At 39.2% G+C, this 27,408-nt stretch overlaps 1 protein-coding gene across 2 annotated transcripts in view; it reads right to left on the reverse strand.

Moving 5' to 3' along the window:
- usp43 (ubiquitin specific peptidase 43) overlaps positions 1–27,197 on the reverse strand; it is a 144,217-nt gene extending 117,020 nt beyond the window's left edge. For both annotated transcript variants that reach the window (XM_015387900.1, XM_015387899.1), the window contains exons 1-2: positions 26,333–27,197; positions 14,063–14,212 (exon numbers count right to left, since the gene is read on the reverse strand). In XM_015387900.1, the coding sequence (XP_015243386.1) occupies positions 14,063–14,212; positions 26,333–26,947 (765 nt within the window). In that variant the 5' untranslated portion in view covers positions 26,948–27,197. The remainder of the gene's footprint in view (positions 1–14,062; positions 14,213–26,332) is intronic.
- Positions 27,198–27,408: the final 211 nt, after the last annotated feature.

Below are 27,408 nucleotides of genomic sequence, written 5' to 3' on the forward strand. Positions count from 1 at the left end.
TGGATAATATATTACATTTCTGTATGTATATCCCTGTAATTATTACACACTGTAGCTTTAACGGAAGTATGGACATTGTAAAGAAAAGCCATGAAAGTAATTTAGCAAGGAGAAAGAGCACATTTACACACCACTATTCACTGTTACACGTTCCTTAAAGGCTTGAATTAGTTAAAGGTCAGGCTTTTGATTCTCCCTAGATTTAAAAGAGATTCATCACTGTGACTTGGTTCTGTACAACGCCCAGGAGTCAAGTTCTGTATGGTGAAAAATGTCTCTGTTACATCTACAGGGCACATTTATTTCACCCTTGCACAGCATGAGAATTTACCTGTGGCTGTAGGCGACCCGCTACTCTGTGAACTGATGGCCCCTCCCCACCGTACAAGCAGGTAATTATCTTTATAACTAGCCTGGACCAGGTGCTGCTGCTGTAAATCACGACAGGCTGGCTTCACCATGGGACTGACAGCTACAACAGACCCAGGCAGAGCTGTCGCTCTTTTAGCTTCTGTGTCAAATATTCTGGCTGATTCTTGGAGGTCAATGTAGGACACAGACTGCAAGATTACAACAAACTACAAGTTTGAGTAGAAAACACAGTCTTATCCAACGTTTTTAACGCCTCTTTGTGTCAATCAAGATCAACAGCAATTTCCAAGATTTGCTCGTAATTTTTTTTGATTGTGGGGAAATCTATTAAACTAAACTGGATCAAGTAAATATCTTGTATCCATGCACATTACATGGAAGAGCAGGGCCTTACTCATTTCAAGTAGCCACAAAGTCTCACACCCTCCATACAGCAGCCCTGGACCAAAGTCGTGATGTCAAAATGAGGTTTTTGTTAGAATAACTGTGTTCTTTTAAAAACTGTTTTTTTCATATTTGCTTGGGGTTTTTTCTCTAAAACTGTTAATATTTTTGGTATCTTTCCACAGCAGGTTTATTAAAGACGGGCCGACTCTTTAAGAACCAACTGGTTTGAAGGCTTTCTAACACACACACCTTCTCTGCTCTACCCCCCAAATTATCTCTGGGATTGAGATCATGGCTTTGTGGTTGACCATGCATAATGTTTTTGTTGTTGTCCTTTAGAATCTGTTCTCTCAGTGTGAGGTCATTATGAAGATGATTTGTAGTTATTTTGGTGATATGCTTAGCTCTGTATCCCTTTGGAAGATCCATCTGCAATATGCAATGTCTTAAAAGGTTGTGTTTTTTGACCTACTTGTATTCTGCTTTTTTGTGGTCCAACAGTTTCATTTGTTTTAACCAATGTTTTTGCTTTTATTATGCTCTTATTTTTCTTCTATTAAATAATGCCTAGCCTTGCCTTTATTATAAACAAAAAACATCACCACATCTGCATAATTATAATGCAACCTACTTGTCAAACCACACAAGATTGTGCAGAATAGTTGTCATATTTCAGATGTGTAGTCCTGGTAATTAATTATTTAATTCAATCTCCTTATATTCCAACACTGGTGACAACAAGAGACGACTTGACAAGAGGAGACAGAAAAGCAGAGCAGTAATGATTTTGAAATTTGGAAATTTCCAAAAAAGTTAACCTACAATTCAGCAATAGAGTTGATTCCTTCCCGCTATCATTGCAGCCCCCACACCCATACAGGGGACCAGAATACCTCGTTTGTTCAGACAGGCCAACAATTCCCCTTAATGACCCCTGGTCAGAGGCAAAGGCCAGTATCTGTTATTGCTGGCTAACAAAGAACCCAAACGACTGCCCATTCTTAAGGGGCGGACTCATTCGTCCAGTTCAATTTGCATATCTCTAAGCCAAAACAAGGTTTTGTTTTTGTACACTCTATTAAGCCTCGAACTCAACCCTAATTCTGACATTTTGAATTTAAACATCTTCCTGGATGGGAAGCGAAACGTCTTCAAACTTGAAAACAAAGTCCAGTGGATTTTTTTTATTTTTTTGCTTTTTTGGAATGACTGTGACCTGGATGACTGAGAATCTTCACTAGATTAATAGAAACCACACTGAACAAAGAAAAGGTGCGAATCATTACAACATCTTCCCACATTAGACTCATATGTTCGTAATTAAAGAAGCAGTTTTTAAGATTTACCTCTATCTAGTGGTGCAGAAAAAGAATTACAAACGACTGAAAAGCTCTGATGCCTCCCATCTGCTCTGTCTACGTAAATGGAGGGGACAGATCCACATTCATCACCTTTTTCAAATCAGCTAAAATAAACCATAAAACACATGGAACATTTCTCTGAAAACTGAGCTGAAAGCAGCCTTAAAGTGTTAGCTGGTCGGACTTCAGTAAAGAGTAAAGGGCTGGTTATGCTCCTGCAGCAGTGTGTCGCAGTGACGCACAAATTTTTGATTTAAGCCCAGTATTGAAGCGTGGTCTGCCCTATACGCCGTGGGGTGGTCTGCCCTATACGCCGTGGGTCTAGATATGACCGACAACGGAGGGACATGACGGCAAAAAAGAGCGGGGATCCAGGTGGAAAAAGGGTCCCAGCGTTCTCGCACACATCGCTCTTCTAACTGGTCCAACTTCCTGAGTTGTTTTCTGCAATTGGGGTCATAAAAACAAAACAAGCCGGCCTCCTGTCTGCGGTCACCTACAATTTGGGAGAGGTGCAGCAGAGTGTCTGCGGAGGGGGCTGGAATGTCTTTTTGTTCACAGCGACACCTACGCAGACGGCCTAGTTTCGAAGTATAAATCAGCCTTAACAGTCCCTGATAACTGTTATAATGCATCTCATCCCATGCAGGCTAACAAACTAGCCATCTCTGCTTGGAGGACAGACTAGTAAACTGCCATGTTTCTGACATAATTCCAATATAAACTTCACTGTTCTGCCAAATGAGCCTATCTGTTTAGCAGAAAGCCTTCAACCTCTGCATCCATTTTAAAACCCCGCTCTCGCATCAATCATCACCACCAATGTAGACTCTTTTCTTACGGTGATCAATGATTGTTTTTGCTTGTTTAAAACACGGAATCTCCCATTGGGTGCTCTGTTCCCTTTGTATTTATAAATTACAAATTGTAAGCTATGAGTAGGCTGTCATTTTTTATTTCATGCTATCAGACATTTAGACACTAGACACTTGATTTTTGCTAATAAAAAGCCACATTTGTTACACATTGTACCTTTAAACTATCGGAGGGTCAAAGGCCATAAAATAATGATCTGAGCTTTGCAAAACTATTCTAACTAACTTCTGGAAAGAAAAAGATAACAGAACATTTTGAAAATAGACAATAATCATTCTGGTTTTGAATATATATACTCAAATCAATACAGCATTCAAACCTACCAACAGATTGAAATACATTGATAAGTTTTAGTGAATCCCCCAAAATATAACCAAAATCGCATCTTGTCTCATTCTCTTGGTGCTCAATACCCTGCTTTGTTTAAGGAGCTGGATGGATCATTCTACCTCTGCTTATTTGGCCCATCACTCAGTAAATGTAAACAAAGATGGCTCAGGAAGAGTATTTGTTTTGCTATATCAAAACGGATAACACACTGAAAAAAAAATTATGCAACTGCTTTTGGCATTTACTGATGTCACATTTTAGTTACTTTAACACAATTGTTCTATGTCCTACCCTGCTAAGATGAAACAATTGTGTTAAAGTAACTAAATATGATTAAGTTAATGCCAAAAATAGTTGCAATATTTTTTCAGTGCAGTTCATAAGTCTGATTTTCATTAAGGCTTCCCAGTCTACTACAACTTTGCTTCTAGCCTTGGGTTGAACAAGTGTCCTTTTCTTCCAGGCACTTACAAAGAGGTGCATTCATACCGCAAAGAAAGACAGAGCTAGGCAGAAAGAGAAACACTCACACACACTCAGATGAAGAGATGATCACACTTGCTTTGTTGCTTTGAGAGAATGAGCACTATATGAGTCAAAGTCATGGGGAGCTAAGGGTGAACACTGGAATGGTGTTTACAGTGTGTCATCAGCCGTTACGAAAGCCAAACTTAGAATCAGTTTGACATTTTCAGCGGTGAATCTGGTTTAAAAACACCATGGAGTAAGCAGGTGTCTCTGTTTGTGCATCAACAACACAAGCCTTCAGAAAGTAAAAGGAAAAAGAAGCAGCACAGACCCCACTTGCTTCCAGGTCAGCAGCAGAAGATGCTCAAGCTTTCCGACTCTTAAACTGTGTGTGGGAACGTGAATAGACTGGTAAACACTGTGACCCTGTATAACCGTGCCAGCCAGTGAACAAACACTCCTGCAGGCTGACTGGGGAAGAGATTACACCTGAGATATCACAACCAACCAGTAAAAAAAGGAGAAATAAATAACATTTTGAAGTCATCCAGCAAAAGGATTCTTATTCTTTTCTGTTAACTGGGCTCCTGCTGCTCCCCCCTCTGAGTTAATATTTGGGCTGGCCGCTGATATCAGCCCTGCATACCAAAGCATTACAGAGGTTCAGCACGTCAGAGATATGAAGGACAAGGGGCTGAGAAAGTAAGGAGTAAACCATGATTCACAGGCAGGGAGATTTAGTGGAGAAATGAGAGAATCTATAAACCCAGCGAGTGAAATCCATGACAAACAAGATGTGTGCAAAGAGCCAACACCAGCTGAGAGCGAAGGCCTGGAGAAACCTAAGAGACAACCGTCAAAAGATGTTTGGATCTGGATAGAATCCGCCTCATGTTTGTCATAACTCAAACTATATTTACTTATTCTAAATATATTTAAATGTATCCTGATTAAAAATAGAGCTTTATTTATTTTGTAAAGATAAGAATTAGAAAAAAACATGTACAATAGATTCATTTGCCAGATATCCAAGTATCTTTCAACTTATTAACAGAAGTATATGTTGTATCCATATATTTACGTCGGGTAAAGGTAATCAGGTCAGCAAGTAAATAAATAAGTCCATTTTGAGTTATTTTATTTTAACAGTCCGAGTCTCATAATATTTTGCATTTAAGTTGATGTTTCCTCAGGAGAGAACCAAATCAAACCAAATTACAAGAGCAATAAAAACATAGATGAAAAAAAGGAAAGAGAGAAAGAAAACAGATATACAAACATTACATCTGCTTTGACTTTGGTCATTTAACTTTAATCAAATGTTAACGTAATTTCTGAAAGAATGAATAAACTTTATGAATGTACTCCAGGTTGTTCTTGTGTCTAAAAGATACAGGGGGATTTTTTTCGTTTGTTTGTTTGTTTTATTCGGATCCCCATTATTTCTGCATAAGCTGAAAGTTATTCTTCTTGGGGTCCACCAATCTTCCACGTGACAATACAATTTATTACATCACTTTACACACTATACGCACAAGACATTTACAGAAAAACTAATAAATATGTAAATTTTTACATTGATCACTAAAATAACAATAAGAAAATAAATAAATGATAAACACAATAAAAATAAAAATACTGGTACTCCAAATAGATCTATATCAGAGAACAAGCTAACAAGAACCCTACAACAGTATCTCCTTAAGTAAATAAGCATAAACTATTCATGTTACTACGTTATCCTCCATGCTGATGTTCCAGAAGAAGTGGGAGTTGCCACAGAAATCAGCACAACTGATTTACAGTCTGCTTTCAGCCTCCATAGCAACAATATATCGTACTGAGCAATTAGTGACTGTAGTCTCCGTTATTTAACAGTTTCATAAAAGTATACAAAGAGGTGAGCTTTTTTTCCACCAGATAAAGACTTTGTCAACTCCTTTCAGCTGGCTGCTAAACCCTCAGTTGGTCACTCACTTTCCTCCAACCCCCCCAAAAAACTGTTTATTTTTGCACTTATTTAAGAGGTATCTTACCTCTGTTAGATAAACCAAACTAAACATAAATCCCCTGCGATATTTTATTACTGAATGTTTAAAATGTCTGCTATATATTAACAGTAATGGTAATAATATTGCCCTCTCAACATGTGGGCTTACAAGTTGCCTGAACCAAATAAATCAAATCAAAGAAGTGTCCTACCATGACTATGAAGCTGATCCCAGTGGGAAATAAGTCCCTAACTATGTAGGGGCAGTGATAGCCATGCCAGTCCAGGGACTGGCTGCAGTTCTACTGTAAGGTACCTTAGTCAAGGTCAATGACTGGCGTGCCTGACATGTAACAACCATACCATTATTTATGCTTTCAGAAGCAAATTTTCACCATCGCCCTTCTATCTATCTATCTATCTATCTATCTATCTAGTGGAATCATCCAATCCATAAGACTCACCAACACTTTTCGTCACATTAAATATATGAAAAAGCAACAGCTTAAAATATTTGGATAACATGATACCAAGGAAGGTGATAGAGACTGACTTTTATTAGTCGTGTTTCTGACAGCATCATCTAGCATTTTTCGGTTCTCCACACATCCTCCAGCCTCTAAAGACGTGAGCAAGGGGTGGCTAAGTTGTCCCAGGAGCAGCACAGCTTCCCGTACTGTTCTCTGTTCACCCAGGTGCACTAAAAGAGGAAATCATTGATCCCTAAAAAAACCCTTCACACTAAAAGTCCTTCACTTTTATCCAAAATGAAAGGGCAGCCTAACTGAAAAAAGGAGAAGGACTGAGCTTTGTTGCAACACAAATCAGTTTGAGTAGCGAAACTAAATGGTGCTGCCAGAGAAATTTATTTTTATTGCTGTCTAAAAAGACCTTCCTCTAATAATATGTGCTGCAATGAGAGTTTTACAGAAAAAGTTGCTGAATACCACAGAACAAAAATTTTATTAAGGAAACTAAAACATTACATTTCATTTTAGAAACAGAACTTCATACAGAAAAAAAGGACAAAGGGCCACTCAGTAAATTAGAATCCTCTCGAAAACAAGGGATCTTTAACATTTCTTAGTCTGGTTACACAACTCCTGTTTAACATTTAACTTAAAAAACAAAAAGAACTCTATGTGTTTTCTCAATAAAGAAAATCGGAAAAATAAACAATGTTAACATTGAAATGACAGGAGAACTTATTGAACGGGAAAACAAGACAAATATTTAGGAGTAACATTAGATTCTTAGTTAAACTATCAATCACATTAAAAATACTGTAAGAAAAATGAAGATTCATTTAAACTTTTTCACAATAATCAGGTGTTTTTTTAGACAAATGAAAAAGGTTTTTGATTGCACCACCTTAACTGGTTATTTCTTTCACCTGCCTTTTTTTCCTCCCTGCCGCAATTATCATTTATTCCTCTCACCTGTTTCCTTTGGTTTATATTCTGTTCAGCCTGAGCATTCAGGGCCAGATCATTATTTGTTTTCTGTTTGTCTGTTCAGTTTATGCCACGGTTCATGTCCTGGATCCTGGCGGCCAGAGGAAAGAGGGTTTTGTGTCTGTCTCATCTCCTGCTCGTCCACTGTTCCTCCCCTGCTGAGTCCTCAGGGTTTTTAGCTCTTTACGTGGGAAGGATCAGGTTTTATTCCAGTAAGCCTGGCTGCAAGGAGGAGACCAGTTTAAAGGTCCTGCTCAAGTTCTGGTTCCACGTCCTGTCTCGGCTTCCCGCTTCCACTGAGCCTGCCCGTCTGCCCCTGATCCTGTCTGCACCTGTCCGCCTGGTAAGGCTTCTGGACTCTGAACCTGCCTGGGAGCTCTAGGATGCCTGGAAGCCTGGATCCTGCCTGTTCTGTCCTTTCCTGCCTGTTCTGAATCCCTGTCCACGATCGGCTTCCAGAAGTCCTCTGGGACTGCTGCACCGGGGACACTCTCAGTGACGCATGCCGCGTCAGTCTTCAGTCCAGTGGCTCGATTGCCGCCCCTTTTTCAGGGAAATGGACTGGACTGTTAAACCAGGTAAGTGACTCACTGAGCTCATCATCTTCTGTCAGATGATTGTGGTCACTTACCTGTGTTTCTCCCACCAGTGTCTGAGATTGGGCATTCTAAGTTACTGTTTTGTCTGTCTTGCTGCACTGCTGCAGTATTTTATCACTGCTAACTGGTTCCTGGACATTTCCAATTGCATTTACTGTAATTTTATTTAAATCTCATTCATTTAAACTGTTAAAGCCATTCAGGGGACAAATGCTGCATATCAACTATTGCTATAGGCACTACAAATCAGGAATCAGATTATTTTTACATACTGACCCATGATTATTGTGTCTCTCTACCAAATAAATTGATCTAGACAATAAAGAATATTGTAAATTTTACTCCACCCTCATGATGAACACCTCTGCTCTAAACATTTATTTATTAATCAAGTAGATTCATAGACAGAATCTCAATTAATTGTTCCTGTTACTATGGCGATAATTAGTTTACAGCCAATGAAAATTTCAGTACTGTATTTCTTAAAGAGTCAACAGCAAAAGTATATATTGTTAAAATGTAATGTGAAAACGAAATGTTATATCAATGTTACATAATTAAACAATCATGAAGACTGACGGCCGCAATGTTCTGCAGTAGAGAGTCATTGTTTAAGAAGTAAAAACAAGTAAAAACATGGAAAGTTGAGAGTAAGGAAAAATTGCAGTTCACCGTATTTGATTAAGTGCAGAGGCTTATATAGTGGATATCATAGAGCACTTTTCTACTGCAACATGATGTTTCCCTCTGCATATGTATATGCAGATGGTAATTTTATTGTCGAGCTGAATTTGGCCTCTGGGCACAATGCTTTAAGTACAAATACATGCTTTAATGACCAAGGTTTACACTGTGCTTAAGTGGCAAGATAATCCTCCTGACACTAAAAGGAGCCTAGCTGATGCAGTTTTATCAGGAGAATGAGAGACACCGGAGCCAACAATGCAGATGAGCTGAGGGCCTCAGTGGAGCGACAGGATGATCTCTTTCCATGCCAGGCTACACTGATGCAGCAATGAAAGCAAGTTTCCCATCTCAAATACCAAGTGCTTCATTTTCAGTATAACTGCATCTTTGTGCTATTAGATATGCATGTTTCTTTTGCTCTTACTGAATACTCATATTTTTTGAGAAAGTCTGTTTTGAGTTTACATTAACTTTAAGCCAACTATGACGACCTTTTAAATGACTTTCTAACTTCTTAAGCCATACTCTTCCACAGATTAAGCATTACATCCAATAAATTAGCTCTTGCTCCAATCCAACTATATTAAAGAGGGATTTCTCTTTCTAAAGCGTAAAATTTGATTTGAATAAAAGATGAATATTCTGCTCAAATGGCTCATGGCAGAGCAGTTTGAAGTTCCAGTAGAGGAATATCAAGTCTGCACTGCGCCTGCAGGCATACTTTCAGAAGGAGCCACACTGAGAGGAAATCTAACACCACATCGTCCGTGTCTATACCCTCCCTGTTCTGGGGCAGCATGTTAAACACAGAGCATGTTTGCACTGCAAAAGGTTGTTGCACTTTTTTTGACGCATTATAATTGGTCTGTGGGGCTAATTTCGTAACCTCTGCAGAGAAAAAAAAGGGTACTGAATGTTGTGTCATCTAAACATTTCTGGAGATTTTTATTATGACATTAGCTGGTGGAGAAAATCACTTGTCAGCATGGATTTTAGATGTTAAATAACTCCATGTTAAATAAGTTCCTAAAAAGGTCCAAATTTGCACTATTAGGAAGTCAGACCTCTGCTAAAACTTATATAAGCTGTTTTATTTATGCATGTAAACTACTCTCCATACAGATTTTCAACATTGAATATGTCAAGATTTAATACTATTAGGCCCAAAATATACCAGAGAGATTAACCATAAGGGCATGCTCCTTTTCTATGGTTTTGGTCTGCTTTTTATGCACTTAAAGAATCTCTCTTATTCGCGTGTTGACCTTTTTCCTGTGCGCTCATGCCAATTTTTGTAATTTTGAAGGTGTTTCCCACAGGACCAAGCAACTTATGATTGGTTACTTTTCAGGAAATTCTGCCTCTTGAGGATGTATTCTTCTTCCTACAAAATAAAACTTTATCGATCACACAATGGAGAAATGAACTCTCTGCATTTAACTAATGGGCTGCCACTGTGCAGTGCCCGGGGAGCAGTGTGGGATTAAGGGACTTGCACAGGAACCCAGACTGCAGGCTGTGAGGATACAACCGGGTACTTGCAACCTTCTCACTGCTCTAACTACTAGGCCAACACTCTACCTACAAAGCAAAGCAACTTCAGGCCAAAAGCTTCTCTTCAACAGTTGGCAGTTGGTAAGCTATCATTAACACTGATCTCCATTATTCACTGGATTGCTGATTGCCTGTTGGTAGTACGGGGTTGAAGTGAAGCCACCTGCCGCCATATTGGTACTCCCTTATTAGACCGGTTGCAATGCAAACAAATGTGCGCTACAGCATTGAACAACGATGATGTTCTCATTTTCAGGGGGACTTAGGACTTTTAAAATAAAGATAAATTCATCACTTTGACACTTGCTGATTCATAGCACAAGTAGATTACTTTAGCTTATAATCCAAAAAAGTAGGCAACATCACATTACATAGTCATTATGAAGTCAATTAAGTCTATAAATCATGTAATATTACATATTATACAAATCCATCTGAACAATATTAATGTGTTAATGGAGCATAATAATACAGATGTGCCAAAAGTACTAAATTGATGATGTATATGCAATACACATGTAATTCATGCATGCGTATTTTATATATACCTATATACAGGGATCAAATGTAATATATGAGCACATGACTTTTTCAAATGAGAAATACAACAAACACTACAACAACGACGGCGTCATTCACTTAATAAAGAATTACTACACTTACATTTCATGGTGAATTACTTTCTATTTACTCTACTTTCTATTTTCTTACGTTAAGCACGATGTCAATGGCTAATTTAGTCAATATTTTAGAGTCAGTCCGAGAAGGCCAGACTAATATTAGGCTACATAGTATACTGTAGGTTACATCGCATATATGTGGATTTTCTTGGTTAGTACATCCACTGATTGAAATTTCCCACAGCCGGCAGACTGCTTGTTTTTGCAGCCAAATGCTACACGTGAAGGCGTTTTTACTGTGTGTCTCCATGGGAGTAGGGAGTACAAGCATGGCAGACGGTGGCTTCACTTTTTTAGGCCAATCAGCAATCCACCAATCATCATCAGTGATCATTAAATATACCATGGTCTTGGTAAATACTTGATTCTGATTACCTGTAGGGTGTCCATTGAAAAGGGTTATAGGACAGCTACAGAAAAAGTTCTAGTCCAATTGCTTCTGCTAGCTCAAACGTTACCTGGAAACAGGAAGATGGTTCACGCTGGTTACCTTAGCAAGGCATCATAACTCATGATGCCTGAAGACTCATAACCTTGAAGAGTAGCCAATCAAAGGAGCGTTCCTTTTTTTTCGGTAGGTGATGAATTCAAAGTTATAAAAGTAGACAGGAGCAAGCAGAAACAGGTCCACACGTTAGTAAGAGGCAGGCTGTGCAAGTGTGGAAATAAAGCCAAAAGCGGCAATCTTATCTACTGGAGCAATGTGGTACTGTAACACATTGCTCAAACACATATAACGAGTAGTTTATGGGTGTTTATTATATTTATTGTCTATTTATTGTGTGTGTGCACCTTTTGCAGAATCCTGATGCCATACGCTATGACTTTTTTGTATACGCTTTGAATTTTTTGTAGTTTTAGGACAATTTTCTAGTCGTGCAACAAGATGAAGGTCAGGCCAACTCTTGGCCTAATTGTGCAGTATACAAGGGGTCACAGGAGGCAACTGGCACCTCACGATGAGCTCCTGATCAGAAATCGCAGGATGCAAGAAAGTCAAACCTGTTTGATATTTTGGTCATGAGTGAATCACTTGTAGCAGTGAAATGACTAGACTGAGAGCTCTGTCCTGTGAGATTTTCATGTCAAGCATGCGTGAAACAAAAACACAGAAGTTTGTTCTTCTTCTTCCATTACTAGCAACAGTACCTCTGTTTATTGCATTGCATGTCAGAATCGTTCAAGACCCTCACCTGTATCCCATTCTTTACAGACCCTAAAGTGAGGGCGTTTTTTAATATTCTATCACTTTAAAATTACAAACCTTAGTGTAGTTTAATGCAGTTTAATGTTTTATATTGACATAAACAGAGCATCATTTGGAATATAAAAATTGTGTTGTAAGGATAAATTCAGCTCCTTTAGTCTTTAAGATGATATACCTTCTTAAGTTACATAATTTAAAAACAGTTAAGCTTTATTATTTAATTTTTTTTTTTTTTGCGGGAAAAATGAAGCTGATCAGAGTTGAAGGGAAGACAGATTGAGGTAAATACAGGGTAAACCTTATGGACAATATGCCAGAAGCTACAGAAGACCTGAGTTACACCTTAAGGGCTGGTTATCCTCCCGCAGCAGTGTGTCGCAGTGAGCTTCTCCCAGATATTTTTGCTTTATGCCCAATATTGGAACATGGTCTTAGCTGTGTTATTCCACGCCACAACGCAAGAGGGAGGGGGGTGCACATTTGTGTTCACTGCAACACATGCAGACGACCTGGTTTCTGAGTATAAATCAGCCTTTGCAGCGGCAAAAAAGCATTTGATAACCGGAGCCAAAATTAATCAGTACAGATAAAGAAAAGTACTTGGGCGAAATTGGCCAAGTCAGTGTTTCAACCAGCCTGGCTAAGCTAGAGACAACTTTTCAAAATTTAATCAGGGTCTGAAAATCACTGCTACATAGTGCATTATGTAATCCATCCCCGCAAATCTGTATTTATAATGTGAGAAATCCTCTCTTAAAAAAATCATGGCGATGCGTTGCTACTAATGTGCACGTTTTTGGATTTACACAAAGAACATCTCTGCTACACAATGGTGCACGTTCTTTTTCTTTTCTTTATTCTTCTTCTCTTCTGACAAGGGGTTATCATATTTAATGTCTTTAACATTTAAAATATTCCAAATACGGATCGCAGGCTAAAACACAAATCTATGGTCGTATCAACAAAGAAACCACCTTCTAAAAAAACAACGCGAATCAAAAGTGATGTCAGGATTGACCGCAGGCGTCAATATCACTAGGAAGCCGAAAGATATATTTTAGCCTAACTGGCTCAAGCTACGTCCCCGGTGAAATAAGCTGCTCCATCTGTAAAATGTACAGTCCTGAACCTTTTACCAACCAAAGCTGTAAAACCTCAACTTTGCACCACAGCCACTCTGAAGGTGTTTCTCCCACTGCAGCAGTGAATAGGAAATGTGAGGCACATTCAGCTAAAAATTTCATGTCCAACGCTATCCACTATGCAGAAGTGCAGCCTGAAGATGAAATAAAGGAGATTCTTAAAACTGCTTACTTTGTTGCAAATAACAAAATGACCAAAGAAAAAAATTACTTACATATACATTGATCTGAGGTAAGAATATATTAAGCTGCGTAAGTAACACGTTTTTTCCCTGGAAGGTTTTTCCATCCTAAAAAATATGTTGTTCCTTTAAGCCCAAAGTTAAATGAGGAAAAAAAGGAGATCATGCAGGGTAAAGGGCAAGAAAGAGCAGCTGAAACAACAGCTAGGAAGACAAACAGTGCAAAATAAAAACCAACATATTAATCTGAGGTTTGGTTAGCACAACTTAAGACCTGTAATTATTAATTAATAATTCCCCCAAAAATGTATAAATCGCCTCACTCTCAAACATATAAGGGTGGAATTACCCCTAATTTCAAAACTTAATTTCAGGCACTGACCAATGAACAAAAAGTTCAGACTCCACATTGGTTCAAAGTAGAGTCAAACCCAAATACTTGCATTAATTGCCAGTAATGATTTAAAGGGTCTTGTCTAAATTTTATTTCTGTAAAGGTTTCAGCTCAAGTTTCTATTTGTTTCACTTCATAATCATGCACTATTCTGTGTTTTTTTATTACCTGGCAGAATGTGAACATGCTCAACGCGTATGAATACATATGCATAGCACTGTATGTGATGACAAAGATGTGTGAACTTTAAAAAACAAGGAAATTACACATCTACTTGGATGATATATGCAGAATTTGAAAAGAATATTTGGTTCATCATCTTCTAATCTGTTCCAATGATGCTGGTTCTGTGTGGTCTGATAGTATGCTTGGGTCTTACCTTTTCAGGAGTTTTGGTCCTGCTGTTGTTGTTGCTGTGAAACGCCTTAATGACGTCTTCATGGACGCGATCCAACAGCCACAATAGGAATTCCAAGGCATCATGCTGGGAGTTACCACGAAACTGCGATCCGTGCTTGGACACGACCGTCTGAGAGGAGACACAGCGACATGAAGACATTAACAACCTTTTAAATGTATTCTTACTCCTAATTTGTTTCATAAATTTCAGACGTTTTTTTCATCTTATATAAAATGCTAACAAAACATGAATTTGCAGTTTTCAGGATTTTTCTCTAAACCCTTTTCATTCTGATAGCCCTAAGTGATACGAAAATAAATCTAGTTAGCGTCAGAGGTTTATTAACTTAAAGGCAGGATGGAAAATTGAAAAGCTACTACGACAGCAACCAAACAGAAAGAACAAAGCAAATAATGTCGGGTATGCACTAAGGCAGGGTAATTTCGCCAAAGTCCTGAATCGATTCGATTTTGATTCATACAGTTCTAAATCGAATAATTTTGATTTGATCTGTTTTTAAAATAATGAAAGTTTTTCAAATGTGTTTCAAAATACTCATGTATTTTATTTTTTCCTGTCATATTAAACACAGAGTGCAAACTTGTAAATCAGACAGTTTAAACTTGAGATATGAACAAAGCTGTCTAAAAAGTGCAAACTTGTTTGTGAATGTGAAAAAGTGAAGCCTCACACGAGCGAGCAGATGTGACACAGCGGGGACACAGCAGACATGCATGAGCTGCATTATCTTAACTGCACAAACCATATTTGCAGCATTGTCTGTAACAACTACAGGGTGTTTGCTGGTCAGCTCCCATTTGTTAATGTCTTCATTAACAAATGGGAGCTACAACCTATTGGCTATTTGCAGCTGTCTGGCTTGAATAATACTGGTAGTGTGTAGCACAAGATGCTATCAACTTAGTGGGAAGTCCCCATAATGTCACATATCCAGCACATTATCTTTAGCTGTTTTAAATCCAAAATGGTTCCAGACATCAGACTTCAGTTGGGGCAGCTTCCTGAGTTATGTGTTACTTGGGTTGGCATTTGCACAGGCTTGCTCATTTGAATGTGAACGTCACGCGCGTCACTATAAAACTAATGAATCTCATACGCTACACATCGCTTTTGCAAAAATGTAAAGGAAACGATTCAAAATCGATTTTTTACCCAGCCCTAGTATACACTATGATCATTTCCCGTACCAGACGTGGGCTGAAGAAAAAATCTTAGATGAATCTTTGATTGGCAGGTTCTAGGACGTCCGTTTTTTACAGCCTTGCTCTTAAAGATGACTTGCATTGATTATTTGACAGCGTCTGATATTTAGAATGAGGATCCCACAGTATGACAGCTCTTACCTACATATCAGCAACTAGAAATGCAGCTCTAGATGGAGATGCACCACATTATATTGGTAATAAATAAATCATAGCTGTAACAGTTATAGAAGCATCTCAATAAGTAGCCTGATACATTTAAGCTGTCACATTAACTGTTTTAAACTGTTTATAAACATGAAGAAAATTAATATTATCTTGTCTATTTTTTTAATAGAAAGATGTATAAAGCGACTTATTTATCCACTCATAAAACATTGTCATAAATCACGGGGAACCACAGGAGCTTAAGTAAATGGGGAGAGTTTTGGAAGAAGAGGGGCGGGTCTGCACGTTCAGAAAGGTGCTTACTTGCAAAAAAAGAAGGAAAAGAAGTGATAAGTTTGGCATTTATAAATGGGAAATAACCAGTCCTTTCTGTGGCAATCAACAAACAAATATAAAAAGGTTTCTTCAGTCAGAGACTTCTCAAGACAGACGATACATAATATACCTAATACTATCAGCACCTAAACAACAACTACATGAGAAATAGGTGATAAAAAAACAACAAAAAACTATGAGTTACTGAAACTTTTTAATTTCCCTTAGGGATTAATAAAGTATTTTTGAATTGTACCAAAGATAGTTAATTCTGTGTCCCAGAGTGTGTCATTAAACAAGCTGTATACGGTTACTAAACTCAAACTGTGCAGATAGGCCATTTGGAGGGGATCAATTAGTGAAGCAACAGGGGGCGCATGGTAACTGCAGAGGGTCAGATACACCTAATAAATATGGTCTCTGTAGAGCAGGCACAAAATGAAAGTCATAACAATTCCCTTTCAAAGCTTCCCTCAAGACAGGTAGCAGCAAACATAGGAAAAGATGCTCTGATCAAACAAGACTAAAAGTAATTGATGCAAAATGGTTGCTTCACATTATCCTGAATACACCATCTGTATAATGAATCTGTTGTCATGCTATGAGAATGTGTTTTTTCAGCAGGTTCAAGCTGTTCACGTTGATGGGAAAATAAATGAAGCTAAATCATGGAAACAAAAACAAAAGACCTGCTTGAAGTGCCAAAACACATAAGCCTGGAATAAAGGTTCACTTTTCAGCAGGACAGTGATACTAAACATACAGCCAGAATTCAAGAGATTAGGTAAAAGCACATTCCTGTGTTAGAAAAGCCTAAAGTCCAGAGTAAAAGTCCCAAATAGCAAAAAGCTTAAGAGAAGCTGTTAAGTGTGTTTGTGAAAAAGAGGCTTCTAAATGAGCAGCTTTATCCTGCATTCTCAGAACAATGATCAGAGAAATCATAGAAATGCAAATTTCCATAAATCACGACATGAATGTCTGCAGACAAATACTTCCACTGAAGCTGTTAAATATCTCCCTTTTGCTTAAGCTGAAACATAGTTTTTTTTGCAAGTTAAAGCAGGTAGTGATACCTTTCCCTTTTATTGAACCAAATGAAAATATGTCCAGTTATCTAAGCAAAGCACTGAATAATATCATCTCTAAAAGCAGACTGAGAACTACTTAAGCTCTCACGCTGTGTAACGGCACTTTAAATGCAAACGACACCCAAGCTAATTAGGCATGGAGTTGGCCTCATGAACCTCAGATGACAGCTTATTGAAACAGATTATATTAGACAGAAGAGCAGACATTCGCTGCATAAAAACACTCTAGCCTGGTAGTAAGAATGATAGATTGAAAGTAAAATGATTTTGGAAAACCACAGCAAAGTAAGCACCGGAGTGTCGTTGAGCAAAGCAGGGAACTGAATACTACAGGAACCTTCACTAATACAGGTTGTAACAGAGTTGACCAGAGAGATAAAAAAATCAGTCATGTTTTTATTCAATTGAAAGTGAAACCTGAATGTTGTCTTTGAGGTGTTACTAAGACGTGGATAAGAGGACGATGCAGATAAACTCCTGCAGGACAGATAAGGCTTTCTTATCACTTATACACATCTTCTGATCTAGACTTTAAAGGCAAGCTTTCCTCCCCTGATATATGTCAGGGAAGTCAAAAAGCAATAAATGCTGTCATCACACCATCAGTTTGTTCAACATCGCAGAGATAAGTCAGTCAGAACATATAAAGGTGATATTCAGGGTTGTTTGTCACGCCTTTCCTGAGATAAAACTACTTCTGTTATCATAACTCTGACAGGCTTTCGTGGTTTAGATGTAGATAGCAGTTTCCAAAAGTCACAGGTTTTGAAATACATAAAATGTTTTCTCTCAACATCCATGTGGCTAAAATTGATTGTAATTAGATGCTGTGAAGACTAAAGCGGTTTCGTTAGAGAGAGATTACTTGGGGTGTCAGTCATTTGTGTTTGATGTCTTAAAGCAGCAATTTTCAACTCATACTCCCCCTGCAAGACCTTTAAAACACATAACTTTTGTACAGTAAACTCTTCCCTCTAATGCAAACTCGATTACAGCAGCTTTTTAGCTGCAAATTGTTACTTTTATAGGAATTGTTTAAGCGCAAGTCTGAATCCTGAGGAAACAGCTTTTCATTTGCTCTCATAAGGTGGTTCAGCAACTCCATGTGTAATGAACTACAAATACATAATGCAATAAACACCCCAAAATGTAATACAATCCATGGAAGCATTGTGTAATACTTCTGACACATTATTTACTTTATTACTTTTTGCTTGGGTTTTAAGAAGTGAATAGGGGTTTTCTCTACACAAACGTAATGAGTTGACCATTTATACTAAAAAGCTTTATAAATGATCCTTCCTCTTAACTGGATAATGCTCCGCAAACCAATACCATTGGCCAAGTCACTAGTGACAAAGTCTTCACTCACCAAGGGGCTGAAATTCTAATCACCTGTTTGGTCATTTGTCAACAAGAGCTTCACATAACAAATAACTTTGGGCTTCAAAAGAAATATCTTATGCAGAGGGAGAATTCTAACTAATTACAAATAGAAAAGGCAAATATTTAGGTGTATAAACTTAAAATTAACACATTAGATCATCTGCTTGGTGGAAAATTCAGTTTTTATTGATTTTTCAACACACATTGTTCTGGTATTGCATACATTAAGAAATATATATTTAGATGATGTTTAGTTGATGAATAAATAACTAAAGAACCAACTTCTAGAGGTAATTATATGCAGAATCTGACACTGTGTGACATTTTTTGAAATAGAGGAGTGCTGCATTTTGGAAAAAACATCCAAAATGTATTCATACTAATATATTTAATGCTACAGAAATTACAAAATATGTGAATGGAATTAATTGCATTTTGATGGCAGTCCTTGCAAATTGCAGTGTAGTCGCATTTGATTAAATTTTGAGTCTGAATTTATACATTAAGACCTAATGCTGTGTTACAGAGGTACTCTATGAGATTAATTACTGTATATGTCTCTACCTTTACACCATCAACAGCAAACAACCGCAAACAACAAAAAAAAAAAACAACATTGTCTATACAGTATTCTGCACAAACACACAGCATTGAAACATATCATCCTTTAAACACTTAGAAGTACCTGGATGACTGCTGTATAAATACAAACTGCTACAAACGGTCAAAGTTGGAACGTTTAGCTACTGTTGACCTGACAAGCATCCATCTTGAATGTGGAAGTCAGGTTGCATCAATCTTCCGACTTGTAATTCCGACTTTCTGTTATGATCTTGGCACTGATGTCTGGTCTGATACTCATTTCTTTCATCTCTCTATCTCTGCCCAGTTCTCATTACCACTCATCTGATTCACCTGCTTCAGCCTCTGTTTAACCAGCCTTCAGACCAGTCATCAGTGCCAGATTATTCGAGCGTATGATGAGAGTTCTCTGGTGTGTTCTGATAGCCTGATCCTGACCTGTTCTGCCTCTGGACCTCTGATCTTGCCTGTCCCCATTCTGATCTGTTTGCCTGACTTGTCTTCAGACTCCTGCTGAATTTCTGCCTGTCTGTGAACCGAACCCGGAACTGTTTACAGACACCGTCCTGGATTTTCCTCCGGCACCTCTTCAGACTTTTAATCTCCTGCCTGTCCTCCGACCACCGGGACATCAGCGTCTGGGACTCTTTGAGCGACGCCTGCTGCATCTTGTTGGCAGGCGACCGGCTGGAACCAACCTCATCCTCTGGGCACGGACACCAGGATTAGGTTGAGCTTCCTGCCTTAGACGCCAACACTGTTCACTTTTTCAAATAAAAGTTTTGAGAAATCCAACTGTCTTTCTGCCTCGACTACTGGGTCCAATCTTTTTGAGCGTAACACTTTTAGGGGCTTTCCAGTCCAACTCCCTACTTTTGATCTGCACATAAAACTGGGAAAAATAAATAAATTGCTACTTTTAGGTGCGTTTGCTCACTTCACATTTCACAAGAAATTCGGCTGACGAGAAACAGACAGAAAAATTTGCACAGCTGATGCTTTATTTACTTTGGAAAGTCAAACAAAGCTGCTGGCATCTTTACGTCTAGCAGATCTCCAGAGATGGTCTTAGTTTGGATAGTCCAAGAGCTACGGCTGGGTCACATACACTTTATGTGGAGCTTTTGTAAGGTGAGAAATCAGAACAAGAGCCCCAAAAGAAAGAGAACAAACATTATGCCCCCCTCTGGAGCTAAGGATCCACAGCAAGAGGCTGGAAGAGTACAGCGGACACAGAGAGCACCAGAGTGGAGGAGAGGTTTTGGCTGGCTGGGGCTGGCTCTGTAGGGGAGTGGCGGCCTAGTTTTAGGGGAGTGGCGGCCTAGTGGTTAGGGCATAGGGCTTCGATCGAGTTCGATCCCCCACTCGCACAAACTGCCACTCTGGTCCCTGAGCAAGACCCTTGACCTCACACTGCTCCCTGGGTGCCTCACAATGGCAGCTCACTGCTCCCTAAGGGGATGGGTTAAATGCAGAGAAGTAATTTCCCTCTGGGATTATTAGAGTATATAAAATAAAATGAAATAAAAAATAAAAATGTGCAGTTTTTTCACCTCCTTCAAATTTGTATTTATGGATTTGAGGATGCAACAGGCGCTCTGGCTTCGCTTTAATCTCTATAAACAAGCCTTTAGCCTCTCAGAAATCGTGTGCGTTGCCTTGTTACCGCTCGCAGCACGCTTCAGCTGCCCTCTACTTAGGGATAAATCGTAAATCAGTCACTCAAGGTGCAAAAAGACGCATCTGGTGTTGACGCACTTTTATACCTCTCAGGTAAGACTTCAAAAAAAGAAAGAGTGCCACGCAGCCAAACCTTACTTTTTGTAAGAATTTGGGGTTCTGTGAAAGGGTGGGGGGTTATATAACTTCAGTGCGCTGCATCAGGTTGGGGGTGGACATAACTCTACATCTATTACAGCCTGAGAAAACTCTGCTTCTTTATTCAGTCTTTCTGTACTTTAGATTGAGGAACATTTTTAAGGACATTTAACCCATTTTGTTTTATTTATTTAACATTTTTGCTTTAGTTCTAAGTTTTTTTATATTTCTAAACTGTAATTCAATAAAATATTGTGTTTTTATGCTGAATATAATTAAACCACTATAATCTCATACCTGCTCATTATGCTCTCTAGCTGTGGTAGTTTAGGTTATGCCTGCTACCTGACAAATACTCTGAATCAGTCTTCTTAGTAATAGTTAAACTCAGTGCCGCAGCTCATGAAACATTCAGGCTTGTTTTGATATTGCCTTTAGACCATGATCTAAACTAACATCCAGCAGCTCTGCAGCCAGTCATTACAGCACAGCAATAACAGTGATTACCATCAGCCCTTGTCTGAGCTATATAATTACAGTAGTGGAAAAGCCAATGAGTATTTTATTACCGTCTGAAGTGTAATGGTCACTTTGTAATGCGTGCAACCATTTAACACCAGACAAGATCTGAAATACCAATTTTTCTACTAAGAGTAACTATTTCAATTGGCTTCCAATCTCTGGTTGCTCTAGTTGCATTTATTTGTTTCTCCACTTAAAATGTTTATCACCTGTTTAATGCTAATAAGATTTTAAGTTCTTTAAGTTGTAAAGCATAGCTTGTGCAAAATGAGAAGAAATGTTCATTTTAAATTGAGCAGCAGGTTCCCAATCTCTCTAACAATTAACTTTATGCGAGATGTAATTTACTACAAAATCAACAAAAAATATTTTCCAGTATCAGCTAGAAGAAGGGAAACGCTGCTGCAAACCCTAACAAGTGAGTGAAAACACAGAAGTTGTAATGTTGAACTTCTAAGCTCACCAATCAATACATCCTGCTGGGAGGATTTTCCCTGTTCAATCATTAAATTAACTTCCTTTCTGTCCGCTACATGTTGGAGAAAATAAACTAGCTGCTGGTATGCTGGAATTTCATTAGCAGGTTCACTCTGTGGACATTAGAATGCTGAGAAGGAGGACAAGGTTTAAAATACCAGAAGCATAAGATAGTGTCTTTTAAATGTCTGGTTTAAAACCCCAAAGGAGAACTTAAATGGAGAACTGCTCATTTTTCAAAACATGGTGTCGAATTAAAAAAGAAAGAACAAAACAAATTGTGGTTCATATTTGTTCTCATTACCTCTGAGTTTCTCTGTGGAACAAACTTTAGCTTCAGTAACAGTAACTAGAGGTGAGTCACTTCCAGAAACCTTTAGAAACACCTCCTTGCAAATTAGCTCCAGCTCAGTTAAAGTGAAAAAAAAAATCTATTTTATTTATTTAGAATATTCTCTACTGGATTTAGAGCAGACCTTTGATTAGGTCAGAGGTCTTGAACAGGGGGTCTGCTACCCCTAGGGGGTCCACAGAGGTACTGCTAAGGGGGTCTTGAAAGTTTTGGTTGATTAGCCTTTTTTCTTTATATTCCCCCCTGCAATTTTTTCCACTAATTGAAATGTCTTTAAATCCACATTAACATGAATTCAACACACTGTAGTAAACAGATAAATGGAGGCAGAAGATGTCTTTCAGTCATCAATGCTCACATTCAGCGACACACAGGAGCTCTTTCAAGCTGAGCACCGTTTCATTCACAACACCTGTCCCATCAACAAAGAACCAGAGTCAGAAATACTTTAATTGTCATGATTTTGTTCTGTTGTCCTTTACTTTGCTCCATGTTTACTAGTTTTATTGGTTTAATTCCTATTTTGTTGTAGTTTATGTTAGTTCTCAGGTTTTTCTGTTGTTTACTCTGTTGCCCTCCTGTGTGTGTTCCTTTCCCCTTAGCTCCCTCGTTGTCTCCTCTCACACCTGCTCCTTGTCAGCTCGTTAGCCCTGCCTTTGTCTCAGTCAGCTACAGTACATATACTCTCCCTCTGCAGTCACTCCTTGTTGGTTCCTTGTTGTTGCTGGTGCTGTCGTCGCTGTTCTCTGCTCACCTCATCTCTCCCTGGCTCCTTGGGCGTGTTTTCCCCTGATGTCTCCATGGTTCTGGTCTGTGTTACATGTATTTTTATTTTATTTATTAGCTTCATGCATTGTGGTTTTACAGTAGCTGTATGAGTATGGCTTACTTAAAGTATGCGCTTCCTACTTCAAACCCTCATGATTTTAATCTCTGCAAACACTTCAAATATTTTTGTCAGTTTGTTTCTTTTCTTTCCACATTGATGTACCACAATTTATGTATCTATCTTGCTGAATCCTAATAAGATGCACTGAGTTTCTCAATGTAATGAGACAAAATGTGGAACATTTACGGGGTGTGAATACTTTTGCCAAGTGCTAAAGTAAGGCTGTAGTGCTCTGTCTTTGGTGTAGACCTATTGAAATTGGTTCCACCCTTCCACCTGTGTTTTCTTTGAAGCCAGGAGGTTCTGGAATGTGGGGGGGGTAATGAAAATTTCTATTTTTCCTCAGCAGGAAATAAAACTCTAAGGAGGCCAGTTTAAGGAATGTCAGATCAAAGGGCGATGAGTAAATGCTTTATATGAACCCGAGGCATCCATCCATTTTCCATCACGCTTATCCCTGGGAGGGTCGCAAGGGGTGCTGGTGCCTATCTCCAGCTGTCTACGGGCGATAGGTGGGGTACACCCTGGACAGGTGAACCCAAGGCAATAAACATGAAATCAACACAATGTAGAATAGCTCTATATGCAATCTATGTGAAATTATAAACATAGGCCAAAATATATTTGTAACTTTAAGCTGAGAGGAGGAATTAACGTGACTGTCAACACATCCTACACCTTTTTCCCACGCTTCCAGGTCAGACTAGATCTTAATGGGTTAATCCAGCTGCTTTAGCCATGCCTCTGAGGATGAAACACATGACTTTCAGAGGGAAGCAAACTCGTAATCAACTTAGAAATCTAACAAATTAATAGACATACGAAAACACACGCCGATCTCTTTTGTAGAACAGTTTAAAAGCTTTGCGTCATTTTAAGTTTCTGCCACTAGGAGCTAATTTAGCCTCTCAAACTCAAGCTTTGGAGCTATCTGATCATTTTATAATCCTTCCTGCAGGCAGCTGTGGTATTACTCAACAGGCAATTTCTGAGGGCTCAGGCTGCACTAACTCTGGGCCTCTCTCCGGTCACAACGCTGCCAAGAAGAACAGTGTGTGAGCGCATGGGCGTGCGTGCACTACTGCAGGAAACATCTCATAAAGAGGCAGGCTTACTGCTTTTGTTTGAACCTATTTGTTAATTGTGGTGAGGTTTTACATGCTGTTCCCTTTGAATGTGGTGCTGAAGTGGACCGTGCAGGAAAAGAGACGAAGTTGAAGATTTATTGGTAGAATATGAAGTCAAATTGGTGTGAAGGTATTTCAGACACAGGGGAGCAAAAGAGCAACTTATAAGTGAAGAATAATATCAAATCCAATCAAATACCTCCACAGCTATTAATAATGTCTCTGATGTTCTGACACAGCTTCCTTTCAGGCGTCAGGTGAACTGTGATATATTTCTTGAGTAACAGAGTAAGTATGCAAGACTCTGCAGAAATGGTCAAATCCCCCCATTCTTACAGAGTAATTAGCATTTCTAAGAATAAACCTATTGTGAATTTCTTTCTTCACTCTACATTATCCACTTCTCGCCTTGAACTGCGGCCCAAAGAAAATCTAGAGCAAAGGGCTGCAGGCAGGCAGGCACCTTCCTGTTCCTCGTCTCAGAGTGGGCAGAGTGAGGAAGCCTCAGGGTTCTCTCATAGGGCTCTTTCAGATCCTGAGGGAGCAAAAAAATAAATCTATCCAGGAACTCCAGTTAACATATTGAATTAGCTTTAAGGGGGAAACTTTTCCATACCTTTCAAAGTTTAAGGTTATGCAGCTCTGCTAGAGTAGAGTGTGAGTCAGGCACCTGCTGAACTTGTGGCCCCAGACTGCTGTGACGCTGAGCAGCAGCCTCATTATCACCTCGTAGGGAAGCTCTGAAGTCACAGGCCAACGCACTGCGTGCAGGTTAGAGCTTGTGGCGGGCAAATAGGTGCTATGCTATTATCCGAAATGCCTCATGACAATAAAACAAGTCTGTGGCCCCCTGCTGAGTTCTAGCATCCTGCCCTAATAACATATGATTATGTGTGACAGTGCAGAAAGCATCTGTAGTTAAGGTAGAACTGGGTCATTAATGCTATAGCCGGTGTTTGGGTAATGATGGCTGCTGAAACTCTCCTCAACATTTAATTACCACCTAATTATCCCCCTCTGGAAAGTTCTATGGCCAGGACTTCCACTTTGAAGGTTCATTTTCTTTCTTGCAGATTCAGCTCTTTTCATTTTGACAACTCTAGATAAAATACAGCGTTTAATTGAAGAAAAAATCTAGAACAGCTGTATTTATAGACAACACATCTCACAGATCATTTTTTCCTATTCATACAGCCAATCTATTCATCCTGCATAAGTTTGTTTATAGGCAAAAAAAAATGTTTTTCCCTGTAAGAAAAATCTAATTGATCAAACTTTAAAAAACCCTCTCTATTAGATAAAAAAAATGTTTCTCCTTTCAGGCTTCAGAGCAGAAAGATTTTTTATGATTATTATCATATACAAAAAATATATACATATTTTCATCATATAAGTAAAATAAAAATGAGGGTAATTTGTAGCGTTCAACAATTTCCCCCGTTTTTAATGTTGTCATTCTGTTGTGAAAAAAAATCTCTCTATATAAAAGATGAATAAGAACTGCTAGTATCAGCTTTTTTTAGGTTTCTACAGTAAAATAATCCTAATTCTTTTTTTATATATATATATATATATATATATATAATTTCTGGTTGTTATTATTACTATTATAATAATAAACTGCTTTGGAAAGTCTAAAGATGTACAGGTTACGGTGCCTGACCTAAACTAACAAATCAAAGAAGGAAACTTTAATATGAAGCAGGCAGGAGACCCATGGGATCCACAACCCAATACTGAACAAAATCATTAAAAGATGTTACCATCATCACCATCATCATGTATCAAAGTGGGACATGATGGTGGTGTCAATATTACCTTATGTGAAAGCCTTTTTTAAGACTCAAAAAAAGCTGATTAGATGGTTAGATGTTATGAGAAGATAGATGAAGCTGTGACAGAGTTGATACTGAGGCAGAGGTTCATCTTCCAATAGGAAAACAAACCTTAAACATACATGTAGAGCTATGCTGAGGGTTAAATAAGTTCTATTTAGCTATTTTGCAAAGGAAAATGATTGTAACATTTTAATGTGCAGATGCAAGGCCGGTGGAGAGCTGATTTAGTAAATAATGTGGGGAATGGGGGGGCTCATGAAGGGCTAAATGGAAATGCACTCCACACTTTTCAGATGTGCAACTGTGAAAAACTTTGAAGGGAACGCATCATTTGCTCTTTGCTTTGCACCTAATCCCATTAGACTGTGTTACTGTTTGGGATTAAGTTAAAGGTTTCTGTTCAGCTTTATAAGGCACCTTAAATGACTGTGACTTTCCTTATCCTGATGTTTAAGTTTGTATACCTTGAAGTCCACTGACAGCTGTGGGGTGTACTCCAGAGTCCACAGGGCTCGCACTACAGATGCCAGCTGCTCCGTGACCTCTCCTTTGGGGGGCCGCTTGTCCTCAGCCCCCAGCCCGTTCCCTCTGCTCTGCCTCAGGTCCAGCTTGTAGCGCTCCAGCCCCAGATACTCCGCCAGCAGATCGGTGTTACTCAGACACTGGACCACCGCGTTCAGGAAACAGGTGTTCCCGTGGTTCTTCAGCCCCAGGACGCCCGGGACTTTGTCTCCATACTGGTAAAGCAGCTTCTCTCTGCCGGCGCACAGAGATGAAGATGTGCTCGGAGGATGTTTGGCCGCTCTATCCCAAGCCGCCGGTGCATCCTCGGTGATTATCCCCGAGCTGGCGGTGAGGGTGCACGGTGCGCCATTCCCAAACCCACCGTCGTCGTCCTCCGCGTCCTGCGCGTCTCCGTCTCCAAAGTGGGTGAAAGTGCCCAAAGTTTTCTTGATTCTGTTCATAAAGCTCCCCACTGACTTTAGAGATTTCTTTCGGAAAAGCTTCCCAGATTTCGTTTTCTTCTCTTTGCGCTTCTCCTCCTTCATGTCCTCCTTGACTCTGGTTTGTTTCTCCATGACGGCACCTTTCACTCCCCCGTCGGTTTATTCTGACGCTGATGATCGAGCGAATGCCAACCCCAGACGCTCATTTCTCTGCCGGTGTCCCGATGGAGGATAGTTACGCGCACAGATGCGCCACTGTCTCGGAATCCGGAGACGGAACGGCGCGGCGTTGTTCCACTGCAAACCTCCCTCATCCATCCTGACACTTACTCAACGCCTTCATTCTGTCTCCTGCAGCTCAGCAGCGGCCGTCCAGCTCCAGCTGAGGCGCAACTTCTGCAGGAAAATGCCCACGCTGTGGCTGTGATTGTGGGACTGTCCCCTCCCACTTTCCAACAACAGGATAGAGATAAGGGATCCCTGAAATTCCTGCTGTGATTGGATTTTAGCAGCAGGATCCTCCCAGATTTTGGTAACAAAACACTAACCAAAATAAAAAGGTTAAGATTTGGAGTGAAAACATCATTTTCTTC

Source organism: Cyprinodon variegatus, unplaced genomic scaffold (assembly GCF_000732505.1).
Source record: "Cyprinodon variegatus isolate N-32 unplaced genomic scaffold, C_variegatus-1.0 Scaffold407, whole genome shotgun sequence".
Taxonomy (NCBI): Eukaryota; Metazoa; Chordata; class Actinopteri; order Cyprinodontiformes; family Cyprinodontidae; genus Cyprinodon; species Cyprinodon variegatus.